The sequence below is a fragment of the Astyanax mexicanus genome, chromosome 24 (genome assembly GCF_023375975.1).
Source record: "Astyanax mexicanus isolate ESR-SI-001 chromosome 24, AstMex3_surface, whole genome shotgun sequence".
NCBI classification, from domain to species: Eukaryota; Metazoa; Chordata; class Actinopteri; order Characiformes; family Acestrorhamphidae; genus Astyanax; species Astyanax mexicanus.
In genome coordinates, this window is record NC_064431.1 from 31037993 (window position 1) to 31050993 (window position 13001).

General features: G+C 39.1%; 1 protein-coding gene and 1 long non-coding RNA gene across 9 annotated transcripts in view; one reads left to right on the plus strand and one right to left on the minus strand.

Annotated features, from left to right (window-relative positions):
* Nucleotides 1-11049, minus strand: LOC125787439 (myosin heavy chain, fast skeletal muscle). The gene is made up of 39 exons (XM_049471683.1): nucleotides 10960-11049; nucleotides 10142-10354; nucleotides 9811-9954; nucleotides 9566-9722; nucleotides 9396-9423; nucleotides 9174-9285; nucleotides 9003-9095; nucleotides 8848-8911; nucleotides 8626-8724; nucleotides 8430-8533; nucleotides 8201-8339; nucleotides 7979-8097; nucleotides 7740-7889; nucleotides 7478-7648; nucleotides 7089-7392; nucleotides 6903-6979; nucleotides 6724-6811; nucleotides 6518-6635; nucleotides 6311-6434; nucleotides 5956-6092; nucleotides 5607-5862; nucleotides 5288-5530; nucleotides 4898-5074; nucleotides 4658-4803; nucleotides 4437-4527; nucleotides 3843-4359; nucleotides 3650-3768; nucleotides 3355-3551; nucleotides 2902-3085; nucleotides 2650-2815; nucleotides 2441-2565; nucleotides 2048-2356; nucleotides 1754-1957; nucleotides 1540-1665; nucleotides 1287-1457; nucleotides 1028-1132; nucleotides 829-924; nucleotides 568-699; nucleotides 1-115 (listed from the first exon to the last, which is right to left on the minus strand). The coding sequence occupies exons 2-39, from the start codon at nucleotides 10340-10342 to the stop codon at nucleotides 98-100; spliced, it is 5811 nt and encodes a 1936-aa protein (XP_049327640.1). The 5' UTR covers nucleotides 10343-10354; nucleotides 10960-11049; the 3' UTR covers nucleotides 1-97.
* LOC111195398 (uncharacterized) overlaps nucleotides 9621-13001 on the plus strand; it is a 23919-nt gene continuing 20538 nt past the window's right edge. For all 8 annotated transcript variants that reach the window (XR_007429332.1, XR_007429327.1, XR_007429328.1 and 5 more), the window contains exons 1-3: nucleotides 9621-9753; nucleotides 11506-11558; nucleotides 11664-11728. This is a non-coding gene — a long non-coding RNA (uncharacterized LOC111195398). The remainder of the gene's footprint in view (nucleotides 9754-11505; nucleotides 11559-11663; nucleotides 11729-13001) is intronic.

Below are 13001 nucleotides of genomic sequence, written 5' to 3' on the forward strand. Positions count from 1 at the left end.
TTAACATTTAATTAATGTACACTTTATTTAAGGACAGATAACAAGACATATACATATTATATGATTGCTTGTTGGTGTCCCACGTGGTCATGATTCTTTATTCTGCCTCCTTGCCCTAAAAACAATAACATGAACCATTAGTAAACTTTACTTTGATATTGGTCAGTTGTTTCATGCTGTTTAATGCTTTTAACTTTACAAGTGGAAATATATTTTGCTTTATAGAGGCAAACTGTGCCTGTGGCTTTTTATTGAGTAGACAAAAACAGGTGGTCAAACTGCTGGCTTTTCCCTATGAGGAAAAGAGTCTGCCTCTGGGAAAGAGCCCAAAAATCCTACATAAAGATAAATTACTTTTTTTCAGAGCAAAGGCAGCAACAGAGCTCATTAGAAGTAATAAGATATACTGGCAGAACAACCTGTTCTGGGTGAAGTTATTATAAAGTATCTACCAGCTGCAATCAGGGCAATGCAGAGTGCATGTCACCTGCATTCAGATTGGCTTTATGACTCCAAACTTCTTAACGGTGTTCTTAAAATTGATAATTGATATTTAAAAAAAAATACCTTTCCAGCATCACGGCTCTTGGCTCTCAGCTTGTTGACCTGGGCCTCAGCAATGTCAGCACGTTCCTGAGCTTCCTCCATCTCATGCTGCACCTTCCTGTACCTGGACAGGTGAGTGTTGGCCTGCTCCTCCTGTTAGAATTACAGACATACCATATCAGTGTTGTTCTTGTGAGTACAATATTTATATGTTCTTGTTCTTTATTCTAATTCACTGCATTATTACAGAATATTAATACAGTTATTTATTAGATAACTTACAGCTTCCTCAGCCTGTCTCTTGTAAGCCTTTACTTTGAGCTGTAGTTTGTCCACCAGATCCTGCAGTCTGTTCACATTCTTCTTGTCTTCTTCAGTCTGAAACAATAGTTATTGTTTTAAGTTTGAATTGGTCTAATAATTATTCTCTGTCTTTTATTATCCTATTCTGTCCATCTATGTTACAAATTTATTTTTGTACCTGGTAGGTGAGTTCCTTTACTCTCCTTTCATATTTGCGGACTCCTTTTACAGCATCACCACCACGTCTCTGCTCAGCTTCAACCTCTGACTCCAGCTCACGCACCTAGAACACAAACGTTTATATGTTTGAAATATGTTTTGATGTATAAACAGAATATTGTAAAACTATATTGCAGATTCTCTTTATTTATTGGCAAATATAACATACAGGTTAAATGCTGGCTGTCTATTTCGACTGTATAAGGAATGTAGCTTACCCGAGACTCAAGTTTCTGAAGCTGCTTCTTTCCACCTTTCATTGCAAGATTCTCAGCTTCATCCAGACGATGCTGCAGATCTTTGACTGTAACCTCAAGGTTCTTCTTCATCCTCTCCAGGTGAGCACTGGTGTCCTGTTCTTTCTTCAGCTCCTCTGACATCATGGCAGCCTAGAGAATGAGCCATGTAACAGGTTTAGCTTCGTAACTGTAAAGCACAAAGGGAGGAACATCTATGTAGTTTAACACTCACGTCAGTAATAGCCTTCTTGGCCTTCTCTTCAGCATTTCTGGCCTCCTGGATTGTATCATCCACCTCACTTTGGACCTGCACCAGATCAGCCTCAAGCTTCTTCTTGGTGTTGATTAGACTGGTATTCTGTTGAAAGAGACATCAGTTAAGCTTGTATTGTAAATTTGTAAGGAATTTCAATTAAACATATAGCATCCAATTATGTAAAACCTACCTGAGAGTGCAGCAGTGCCACACGCTCACTGGCATCCACCAGCTCCTGTTCAGCCACTTTGCGGCCTCTCTCTGTCTGATCCAGTGCAGATCTCAGCTCCTCAATCTCAGCCAGCATCAGGTTATTCCTGCGCTCCACCATGGCTACCTGCTCCTTCATGTCTTCCTGTCCTCTGACAGCATCGTCAAGGTGCAGTTGAGCATCCTGACATAAAATTAATAGAGTTCATTAATTGTTTCAACCAGCATACATTAGAAAATCAATATAGAAACAGAAAAAAAGCAATCTGCTCACCTTCAGCTGTCCTTGGACGTTCCTAAGCTGTTTCTGAGCTTCAGCAGCCTGTCGGTTTGCATGGCTCAGCTGAACCTCCATCTCATTGAGATCTCCCTCCATTTTCTTCTTAACTCTGAGGGCATCATTTCTGCTCCTGACCTCTGAGTCCAGAGTGCTCTGCATGGACTCAATAACCCTCTGGCTGTTCCTCTTGATCTGCTCCATCTCCTCGTCCTTCTCAGCCAACTTCCTGTCAATCTCCCCCTTTACTTGGTTGAGCTCAAGCTGGACACGGAGGATCTTGGACTCCTCATGTTCAAGTGTGCCCTAAAAAGATTTGTTGCACATTAGTAAAATAGTTACACACTCAACTCTGTGTTTAAATGTAAGTTAATTCAGGCATAGCATCACCTCGGCTTCCTCAAGAGCAGTCTGGATTTCTGATTTCTCAGTCTCCACTGTCTTCTTTGCTTTCTCCAGCTCATGAATGGACTTTCCAGTCTCACCGATCTGTTCAGTCAGGTCAGAGATCTCCTCTGTGGAAATGAAAACAGTTGATTTTTAAAACTTCTAATTGATGGGTGTCTTGTGTGTTATTGAGTGAATTTTGAGTTTCATACGTTGTAGATTCTTGTTCTCTCTCTTGAGTGTCTCGAGCTGATCAAGAGCTTCTTCATATGAGTTCTTCATCTTAAAGAGTTCAGTGCTGAGAGAGCGAGCCTCTTTCTGAGCTCCTTCCAGTTCAGCCTGGCCTTCCTCATACTTCTGCTTCCATTCTGCCAATACCTGAAAATGTAGAATAAATGCTTAGTTGGTCATGGCCTGTTTAGCATTATATGACATCTGTTTCAAGCATCAGTTTCTATCTATACCTTATCAAAGTTTCTTTGCTTTTTGTCAAGGTTGGCAGCTAATGCATTGGCTCTCTCAACATCAATCATGAGGTCCTCCACTTCACCCTGCAGCCTCTGTTTGGTCTTCTCCAGAGAAGCACACTTAGAGTTCACAGCTTCAATAGATTCCTCAGCCTCTTGAAGACGCTGAGCCAGCTTTTTCCTATGATTTATTACCAAGAGAGATTTCTTCAATTTAAGAGTACTTGGAAAAAATGCTTGGTTGATTGCACAAATTGTCCTACAATGTATAACAGTGCACTCCAATCCTGCTTCTGGAGAACTAACTTCCCACAAACTGTATCAAATCTAACCTCTAATCTTTATAAGGGCCTGATTGGCAGAATTGAGTGTTGATTTTGGTTGGAGTTTAAACCTAACATAAGGTAACTCTCCTACAGTAGAAATCATTATTCTTTAGGATTTTCTTACTTGGACTCCTCGAGCTCCTCAGTGCGCTGAATAGCATCCGTCTCATATTTGGTTCTCCACTGAGCCACCTCACTGTTAGCCTTAGACATTCCACGCTGAAGCTCTCCTTTGGCCTCCTGTTCCTCTTCAAACTGCTCTCTGAGCAGGTCACAGTCATGACGAGCTGACTGAACACCATGAGCCAGGGCGTTCTTGGCCTTGAAGTGGGGGAAAGGTTAAATCCTTTTAGATTGGCTGCCACTTTAATGTTAAAAGTTGCATCTAAAGTTATACCCAGAGCTACATTAAATAGTACCTTGACTTCCTCTTCAATTTGTCTCTTAAGTTCCTCAATCTGTTGTGTATAGGCTTGTTTTCCTCTGGACAGCTGAGACACAAGTGCCTCCTTCTCTTCCAGCTGACGACCAAATTCACCTTGGGAAATATATTTGATTAAAAAAGTGTAATATTTTTTTTACCTGTTTAATTTGCTTAAATTGTTTACTTACCATTCTCAGTCTGAAGTCGTGCTCTTTGTGCACTCAGATCGTTCAGTTGACGGACATGTTCATCACTTTTAGCTTTGATTTCACTCAGCTGGTCCTCAAGCGTACGACACATCTTCTCTAGATTTGCCTTTGCCTTAGCCACAGCCTCCATGTTACTGGACAGGTCATCTATCTCCATCTTATATTCACTCTTCTCTTTCTCCAGCTTCTGTTTGACCCTCTGAAGGTTGTCGATCTGTTCTCCAAGCTCAGCAACACTGTCAGCTTGTTTCTTGCGGAGAGCAGCAGCTGTAGCTTCATGCTGCAGAGTAGATTCTTCTAAATCACGACGCAGCTTCTGAAACTCAGCCTCACGCTTCTTATTCATCTCAATCTGAGCAGCAGTGGCACCACCAGCCTCCTCCAGCCTCTCACTGATCTCTTCAAGTTCCCTGGAGAGATCAGCTCTCTGCTTCTCAACTTTAGCTCGAGCTGCACGCTCTGCCTCAATTTCCTCTTCCAGCTCCTCAATACGAGCCTGAAACAAATGTAGATATAAGACAGATCTTCTTCTTTAAATTTATCAAATGTATAATATATACAGAGATAATTTACCTGGAGCTCCTTAATCTTCTTCTGAAGCTGAGCACCCAAAGACTGTTCATCCTCAATCTTACTCAGAAGTTGACTGATTTCAAAGTCCTTCCTGTGTTAAGAAAGTATCAAGCACAAATGTGCATGTTGTTTGAGTGACTGCATTCATATTTATTCGTAATGCATATATATATTAGGTCTTGATGATTAGCTTGTACTGTGTACAGTGTGATGATGCATACTTCTTGATCTTCTCATCAGACTGCTGCTTGTCATTCTCCAGGTCCATTATGGACTCCTGGGCCAGTTTTAAGTCACCCTCAAGCTTCCTCTTAGCTCTCTCCAGGTCCATGCGGAGTTTCTTCTCTTGTTCCAGTGAACCTTCAAGCTGCAAATGATGAAAACCATGGGCTTTTATTAGGACAATGGGACAAACCTATCCAATATTACTGTTAAATATGCTATTTTTAATGAGATCTTACATCATCCACTTGTTGTTCAAGCTTTGTCTTGGCTTTGGTCAGAGTGTTGACTTTGTCTTCCTCTGCCTGGAGATCATCAAGAGTCTGCTGGTGTGACTCTTGGAGTGCTTTCTTTTCCTTGGTGAGTTTGGCAACGCTCTCATCCTGAGAGGCCATTTCCTCAGTCAGGTTCTTCACCTGTGTGAAGACATTATAAAATGTTTCTATAAAAAATTCTAATGTAAAGTTTAAACCTAACAGAAGGTAACTCTCCTACAGTAGAAAGCATTATTCTTTAGGATTTTCTTACTTGATTCTTACTAAATTTCTAATGTAAAGTTTACCATCTGAAACATCTCACCTGGCAATAAATTAGGAATAACGCTGAGTTTCACTGCAGCGTTTTCTAACCTTGTTCTCAGTGGCATGTTTCTCCTTCTCCACTTTAGCCAAGGTGAGCTCCAGATCATCAATATCCTTCTTCAGCTCAGAGCACTCATCCTCCAGTTTCCTCTTCTTGGCGGTCAGCTCAGCATTGATTTCCTCCTCATCCTCCAGTCTCTCGGTTGTCTCTTTGAGTTTGGCCTCAAGCTGGATCTTGCTTTTAATGAGTCCCTCACACCTTTCCTCAGCATCAGAGAGGTTCTCAGATTCCTGTTAATTTTCATGGTATTGGTTAATACTGAATAACATTAATATATTAACTTCTGTAATATATGTAAATACTTACAGATGACACTTGCAGTTGCAGGTCATTTTTCTCCTGAAGAAGTGACACCATCTTCTCCTCAAGCTCTTTCTTCTTGGCCAATGCCTTTGTCAGATCCTCCTTCATTTTCTCAAAGTTCTCCTTCATAGCAGCCATTTCTTTCTCAGTCTCTGCACTCTTCAGCAGAGGCTTGATCTTGAAGTACAGCTTCATCCATGGCCAGTGTTTCACATTCATGAATGAGCGGATGTTGTATTGGATGCTATAGATAGACTCTCTGGAATTCAAGATGGACGAGTTTAGTGTGTATTTTTATCGGTGTTTGAATTTTTAGTGTTTTTGCATCTTGGTTATCTAAATATAAATATACCTCCTCTCCATCATCTTGACAAACTCTCTCCTCATGAGGTAGCCACGGCACAGAGCTTGAGTCATTGTCACCAGGGATGCCAATTTCTCATCCCGCATCTCCTCAAGGGCACCCAGCAGACCAGCTTTGAAGAACACCTATTAAAAAGGAGGATAAACTCACTTTTTAATGATATTTTAATTAATCAAGTTTTATGCTTTTAAAGCATGCAGCATGTTGTAAGAATTTGCAAATCATATTGACTAGTTAAAAAACAAGGGGCATCAACCTGAATTTTGGGACAGCAGGTAAACAGATACCCATTTATTAAAAAAATAGTATTTATTTCAAAACTGCAAAAGCATGTTCTACTTACTTTAGTGTGCCCAAACTTGTACTGGGTGTGGTCCACATCAATTGAGCCCAAAAGTTTCTCTGAGGCTTTCTTGTTGTCGATGAACTGTCCCTCTGGGATCACGCTGGCATTTAGTACTTTGTATCTGTTAGAAATTACAAGTTAATATGTTAATTTCCTATTCATTTTGAAACGGTTTCAGTTCCATATTAAGACTTCGACAGTGACCTTTGTTTGAAGTCACCGTAGAGGATTCTACTAGGGAATCCCTTTCTGCAGATTCTGATACCCTCCAGCACACCATTACACCTCAGCTGGTGGATAACCAAGAAGTTCTCCATCAGACCTGTAGGGGCAATAATTATAGGTCATATATATTTCACATTCACACACTGAAAGAGATTCTTTTAAAGTCAGATAAAGTACATAAAGACCTGGAGTCTTGGATTCATTGGGAATCAGGCAGCGCACAAAGTGAGGGTGAGTGCTCCTCAAGTTGGTCATCAGTTTGCCCAAGTTCTCCTGTGAAGTTAAAAGTTGTTGATAACTTAAGAGCAAATTTAAACAAACTTAAGTGTAAATTGTTCTTTTTAACTTTTCTGTTCTTTCTTACCCTAAACACAGCAGACACAGTCTGGAAGGAACCACCCTTCTTCTTTCCAGCTTTCTTACCACCACCACCAGCAGCCTCTATACACAAAATCATTCAACATTGTAATTGTAGTATCCATTGCTCACAATTACAGTACATAATACTGACTATGCTGTAAATTACAGTTTACTTTTTTTCTTTATTTACCATCACCGCCATGGCTTGCATACAGGAGGCACAGCAGTTTGTTTCCTGACTTTTGGTAGAGCTGCACAACAGAGTCATTCAGAGGGTCCTTGTTCTTGTCCAACCATCCAGAAATGTTGTAGTCCACAGTGCCGGCGTAGTGCACCAGAGAGAAGTGGGCTTCAGCTTTGCCCTTGGCAGGCTTGGGCTTCTGGAAAGCGTTACATTTGCCAAGATGCTGGTCGTGCAGCTTGTTCTTGAAGGATGTGTCTGTTGCCTTGGGGAACATGCACTCCTCTTCCAGGATGGAGAAGATGCCCATTGGCTATTGGTGACAGGAAGAGAGACATTGCTTTAGTGGTGAAACTATCACTGTTTTATTGAAACTTGTTAACCTTAAGTAGAATCACCTTCTCAATGAGCTCAATGCAGGCAGCCAAGTCCATCCCAAAGTCAATAAACTCCCAGTCAATTCCTTCTTTCTTGTACTCCTCTTGTTCCAGCACAAACATGTGGTGGTTGAAAAACTGTTGCAGTTTCTCATTTGTGAAGTTGATGCACAGTTGCTCCAAGCTGTTGAACTATAAAAGTATATACATTTATTAGACATTTGCAGTAGGAAAAAAACGTTTTGGAAATCTTATCTGAAAATAAATATCAGCACATATTTACATCAAAGATTTCAAATCCAGCGATGTCCAGCACACCAATGAAGAACTGCCTTGGCTGTTTAGTGTCCAACATCTCATTGATACGTATGACCATCCACAAGAACATTTTCTCATAGACAGACTTGCAGAGAGCCATGACAGAATTGTTCACCTGTAGATCAAAAGTATGGTTTGGTGTTCTGTTGATTGGTGAAATCTTTAAATCTTAACTTTTTGCTGAACTGTATAATAGGTCATTACCTGAGGAACAGTTTGGCCTTTGGTCACAAACTCATTTCCGACCTTCACTCTGGGGTAGCACAGAGCTTTCAGCATGTCAGCAGAGTTCAGGCCATAGAGGTAGGCGATTTTATCAGCCACTGAAGAAAATAAATGTAAGGCGTTAATAATTAAAATCTCACTGTCCAGAACCTACACTGTATTTGCAGTTGGACCATCACTGTAACAAATCATTATATTTACCCTCAGTGCCATCAGGCTCAGCCTGCTCCTCTCTTTGCTTCTGCTTGAACTTCATGTTGCCGTGATGCATCACAGCACCAGTTAGTTTGTAGATGTTGATTTTCTCATCAGCAGTGAAGCCCAGGATGTCAATAGCAGTCTGGATTTAGTGAAACAGAGTGGAAGGACCGTTGAGGATGAGACACATATTTAATAATGTCTATTTAAAGTTTAGTGAAGATGTGCTTACATCTGTGGCGATGAACTCCTCCACATCATTGATGCTCTTGACTGTGATTTCACCCTGGCTGATCATAGGATAATCATAGGGGTTGGTGGTGATGAGCAGTGCCTCTGTTTAAAAATGAAAAAAAAAAATTATAATGTTGCTGTATTCATTCTAAGCTGAACAGATATTCTAGCAGTGGTTCTCTTAGGTTCCATACCAAGCAGCTCTGGTTTGTGTCCAGTCATGAGCTGGTAGAAGATGTGGTAGCTCCTCTCAGCAGACAGCTGGAAAGTGACTCTTGACTTTTCCAGCAGATCTGATAATACATTTGTAAAATTATTTATTTTTGCATTCGTGCAAGGTATTTCTGTTGGTTTATTTTAATAGATCAATTCTAAATTATGTCTTTACGGTGTAATTAGGCAGAGGTAAAACTTACAGGTTTCAATATCAGCTGAGGCCAGTTTGCCAGTTGTTCCAAAATGGATTCTGATGAATTTACCCTGGAATATGAAGAGAGGTTTTATTTTTTGTACTTGAATGGTTTTATTATAACTTTAAATATAGACTTTTAACATTTCTATATACACTTACAAAACGAGAGGAGTTGTCATTCCTGATGGTCTTGGCATTACCATAAGCCTCCAGCAGGGGGTTAGCTGCAACGATTTGGTCCTCCAGTGAACCCTAGAGGTGACATCAGATATTTTAGTCAGGAGATCTCACACAAATACACTGAGAATCCTGAAAGAGTGATTAATTTACCTGCATTTTGCCAGGAACAGGTTCAGCTGCTTTCTTCCCAGTCATACCGACCATTGCAAAGTACTGGATGACACGTTTGGTGTTCACAGTCTTCCCTGCACCGGATTCTCCACTAGACATAGACAGATATTATAAAGGGATTTGTGTGAAGCGTCACATATATGTGAATACAATCTAAATTAACATACATTTGAAGTTGGTGAATTTGATAACCGCACTTACGTAATCAGGACAGACTGGTTTTCACGATCTAAAGAAAAAGTTAAAACTCAATCATTATTCCATGAACAGTCGGGCAAGTTGTGCACTCTCTTTAGGACACTTTTAATTAAATTATTAACTATTTATTTTCTACATCTGATTTCTCATTAGGTGGTCAAACATCATCATACCTGTGAGCATAAACTGATAAGCGTTATCAGAGATGGAGAAGATGTGGGGTGGAGCCTCAATTCTCTTCTTGCCTCTGTATCCAGCCACAACAACTGCATCGTATACTGGGAGCCACTTGTAGGGGTTCACAGTGACGCAGAACAACCCTGAGTAGGTCTGAAGATGTGAACAGAAACATTTCCAGAAGGTAAACTTGTTTATTCATATTTGATATTCTAATTCATTCATTTAGTGTTAAACTTACGTAGATCATCCAGGCTGCGTAACGCTCTTTGAGGTTAAACAGCACAGCAGGCTCGTTGAGGTGGGTCATCATGACCATGTCCTCAATTTTGTCGAATTTGGGAGGATTCATGGGAAAGATTTCGTCTTCCTTTACCGTAAGCGTCTAACAAAAAAAGTATTGTATTATTACAAAATTACATTTGGGTGCAAAATTAATGTAGGTATTTGGGTCAGAGCATACACATACACACTTTACACACTATGATGAAGACAATAATAGTATTTTTACATTTAATTTAAACTTGGCTCTGGCTTTCATTTATCAACGTTTCATTTATTTTTGCACTTACTTTTCCACACAGAGTTTCGACGGTGGCTTTACCACCCTCTTTACTCTTCAGTGTACCCTTCAGGTACATCTCAGCAGGCTCACACACAAAGAAGGCTGTTTTAGCATCAAATGGTTTGCTTTGAGCTTCAATCCTCTCCTTATCTGGCTTGCGGAGGTAGACCGCCGCCGGGCCAAAACACTCCATCTCTCCATCCCCCATGGTGGCAGTTTACTGTGAATTCAGGACAACAACCATAATCATCCCCATTTGTGATTATATATAATATTGATTACACATCTGCACACACACACACTAAATGGCGCCCAACAGTGGCTGGTGAGCAAATGTGGGTAGTGGACCCAGAGCCCTGTTATTCATAACCCAGTGATGTAACCACTGAGCCACCACTGCATTTGCTATGTACTGTATTTGCTTCCTACTGCATTCACTTTATCTACACATGTATGTACACCACATTTGTTTATTTGCTCAAACAAACTCTAAATCTAAATGCATAATTAGTCCTTAGCCTAGTAAAGGAAGTCTTTTTATTTTAGTTTTATGTTATTGTATTCTATGGTCCATGCACATCAAAATGTATGCTATTCAACATGACCATTTAAACTAGCAAAACTGAATGCAACGACTTTCTTGATCATTTTAGTGCTTTCAGACTACCCTAACTTCTGAAATGCACACAAGTCTGTTTAAGTGTTACCCTTCTTCATCATGATTACCTTCATGTCATCTTAATCAGAGTCTTCCAAATAATTTGTGTGAATACACATACACATGCATGTAAATAAGACTTTAGGTAACATTATAATTGGTGATACCTTTCTGATGTCAATCAGAGAGAATAGTAGAATAGCTGGTAGCCTGTGGACTCTGAAATTAAAAAGTAAAACATAATTTAGATCATTTGCACAGCCAACAAGAGAGAGTTTGCTCAGGTCTAGAATTCAGTATATCTACATGCTCACCTTTGCTGTGTGCTGAATGCAGCCTTAGTGCTTGGAGGAGCCTCTTATATAGCACTGTTACTGTTCACTCAGCAGAAAGGGTCAGCAGTCAGGCTAGATATGGGCACTCAGAAGAACTCTCTATATGTGGTAATATTTGATGCATGAGTGCTGATGCATGTGTTTCTGCCTTCAGTAGCAAAGTGCTTGGTGATACTGTAATACCATACTATTATATTTGATATACTTTTTTAAAAATGATGTTCATGTTTTATGGCAGAATCCCTTAAAATTCACATTCAACATTTCATAAATATGTGCAAATAAAAAATGACAGTATTTTTGTATTAAGATTTTGATTAAGGATTTTGGGAATTTTAATAAAAAAACTGATAAATAAATTGTTTAATTTATTTTCAGAGCAGACTTTCAAAAATGGTTAGGCAACAAACTTTTACAGGATCAAGAATATGGTAAGTAATTGCTCAAATTCTCCAAATATTCTAGAAATGCATGTGTTTATTTGTTGAGTTGACTTTAATGATACCCATAACTTTCATGTTTGGTTTATTTTAAAGGTGTTCCCGAGGCATGCCAAGTCATCTTGCAGAGACATCAAGATCAGATGTGGAGAAGCACTCAGGTTCCACTGGTGTTTCGTTTCAGCATCCCTGCACCCGTAGCATTTTCTAAATATATGAACCACTCTAGCCATTCCACATATAAACAACACTAATACACAATATAACTTTTTACAAATATCCTATTTTCTCGTTTGTACAAGCAACTGTAAACAAAATACCAGTATATGTAAATAATTAGCTCTCATATAAAGTATTTTCCTTGTTCTGAGAAATATCAATATCAGAACATCCTAGTCACTAAGTTCTATCTTTATTAGAGGATCACATTCTGTTTATGGTGGGTTTAGAAAGCTGAAACTTACATTTCAGATACATAAAAAAATGTCAGAAATTAAAAAGATATGAGTTGACAGGTTGAAAATGAAAACATTTCCTTTCAGTGGCTGCAGAACATCAAAATAAAATATAGCCTAGGAGTAATACCCAATAGCACACCCCCTCATTCCCGTCCAAAAGAAATGTAATATGTCTTGGCTGCTGGCTGATGTTTGCAAGTCAGTGAACATTTAGAAGCTGTTGAATATGATTAAATGAATGTACATATTCATGTTTATCACAAAATAACATTTCATATTAGGACTAAATATAAATAAAGTAGCCTCTCTTGTTCTGCATGGTCTTGAACACATTACTGTGCTTCTCATTTTCTGTGTGTTTACAGTGTGTCAGAAATGGCTGCAACTTAAAATAGCTAAATGATTAGGGCTGTCCACAAACATTTGGATATATAGTGTATATTAAATCATCATTCTAGATCTGCAAATTACAACCACAGTAAAGGGATATTTTCATCAAATATTTATTATTTTCGGACCAATACGAATTTATACCATTCTAAACAATATACATTTACTATCATTTCCCCGTCAGGTGATCTGCCTTAAAGTTTACTGCCACATTAATATGGCCACTTTAATGTTCTACAGCTTTCTTAGCAATTTTAGAATTGTGCAGTTTTGCTGCAATAATCGTTAGTGAATTTTTGAAGCCTATGATGGTACACATTATTAGCATTTTAGGTTAATTTTCTACATTTGTTTTCATTCAAATAAGATTTATTCTATTAAAACATTCGTTTAAACTTTTGAAAGGAAGGCACTTCTCACAAAGTGTGGGCCATATCTTATCATCTTATTATGCAATAATATATATGCGATATTATTTTACGGCCATATGGGCCATTAGGGTAAATGTTTTTGTTTGTAGCAAAAGTAAAATGTACACTGTTCTTATTTCCCATTAAACAATATGTAATAGAGATAAAATCTGTCT

Bases quoted from the DNA above. Each gene is read 5' to 3' on its own strand.
- LOC125787439 (XM_049471683.1), bottom strand. From the start codon at position 10,342: ATGGGGGATGGAGAGATGGAGTGTTTTGGCCCGGCGGCGGTCTACCTC. The intron at 6,980-7,088 runs GTAAATAAAGAA...TTTTGTGTATAG, and splicing joins TGCAAGCCATGGCGGTGATG to AGGCTGCTGGTGGTGGTGGT. The intron at 2,816-2,901 runs GTATAGATAGAA...CTACATTTTCAG, and splicing joins AGCAAAGAAACTTTGATAAG to GTATTGGCAGAATGGAAGCA.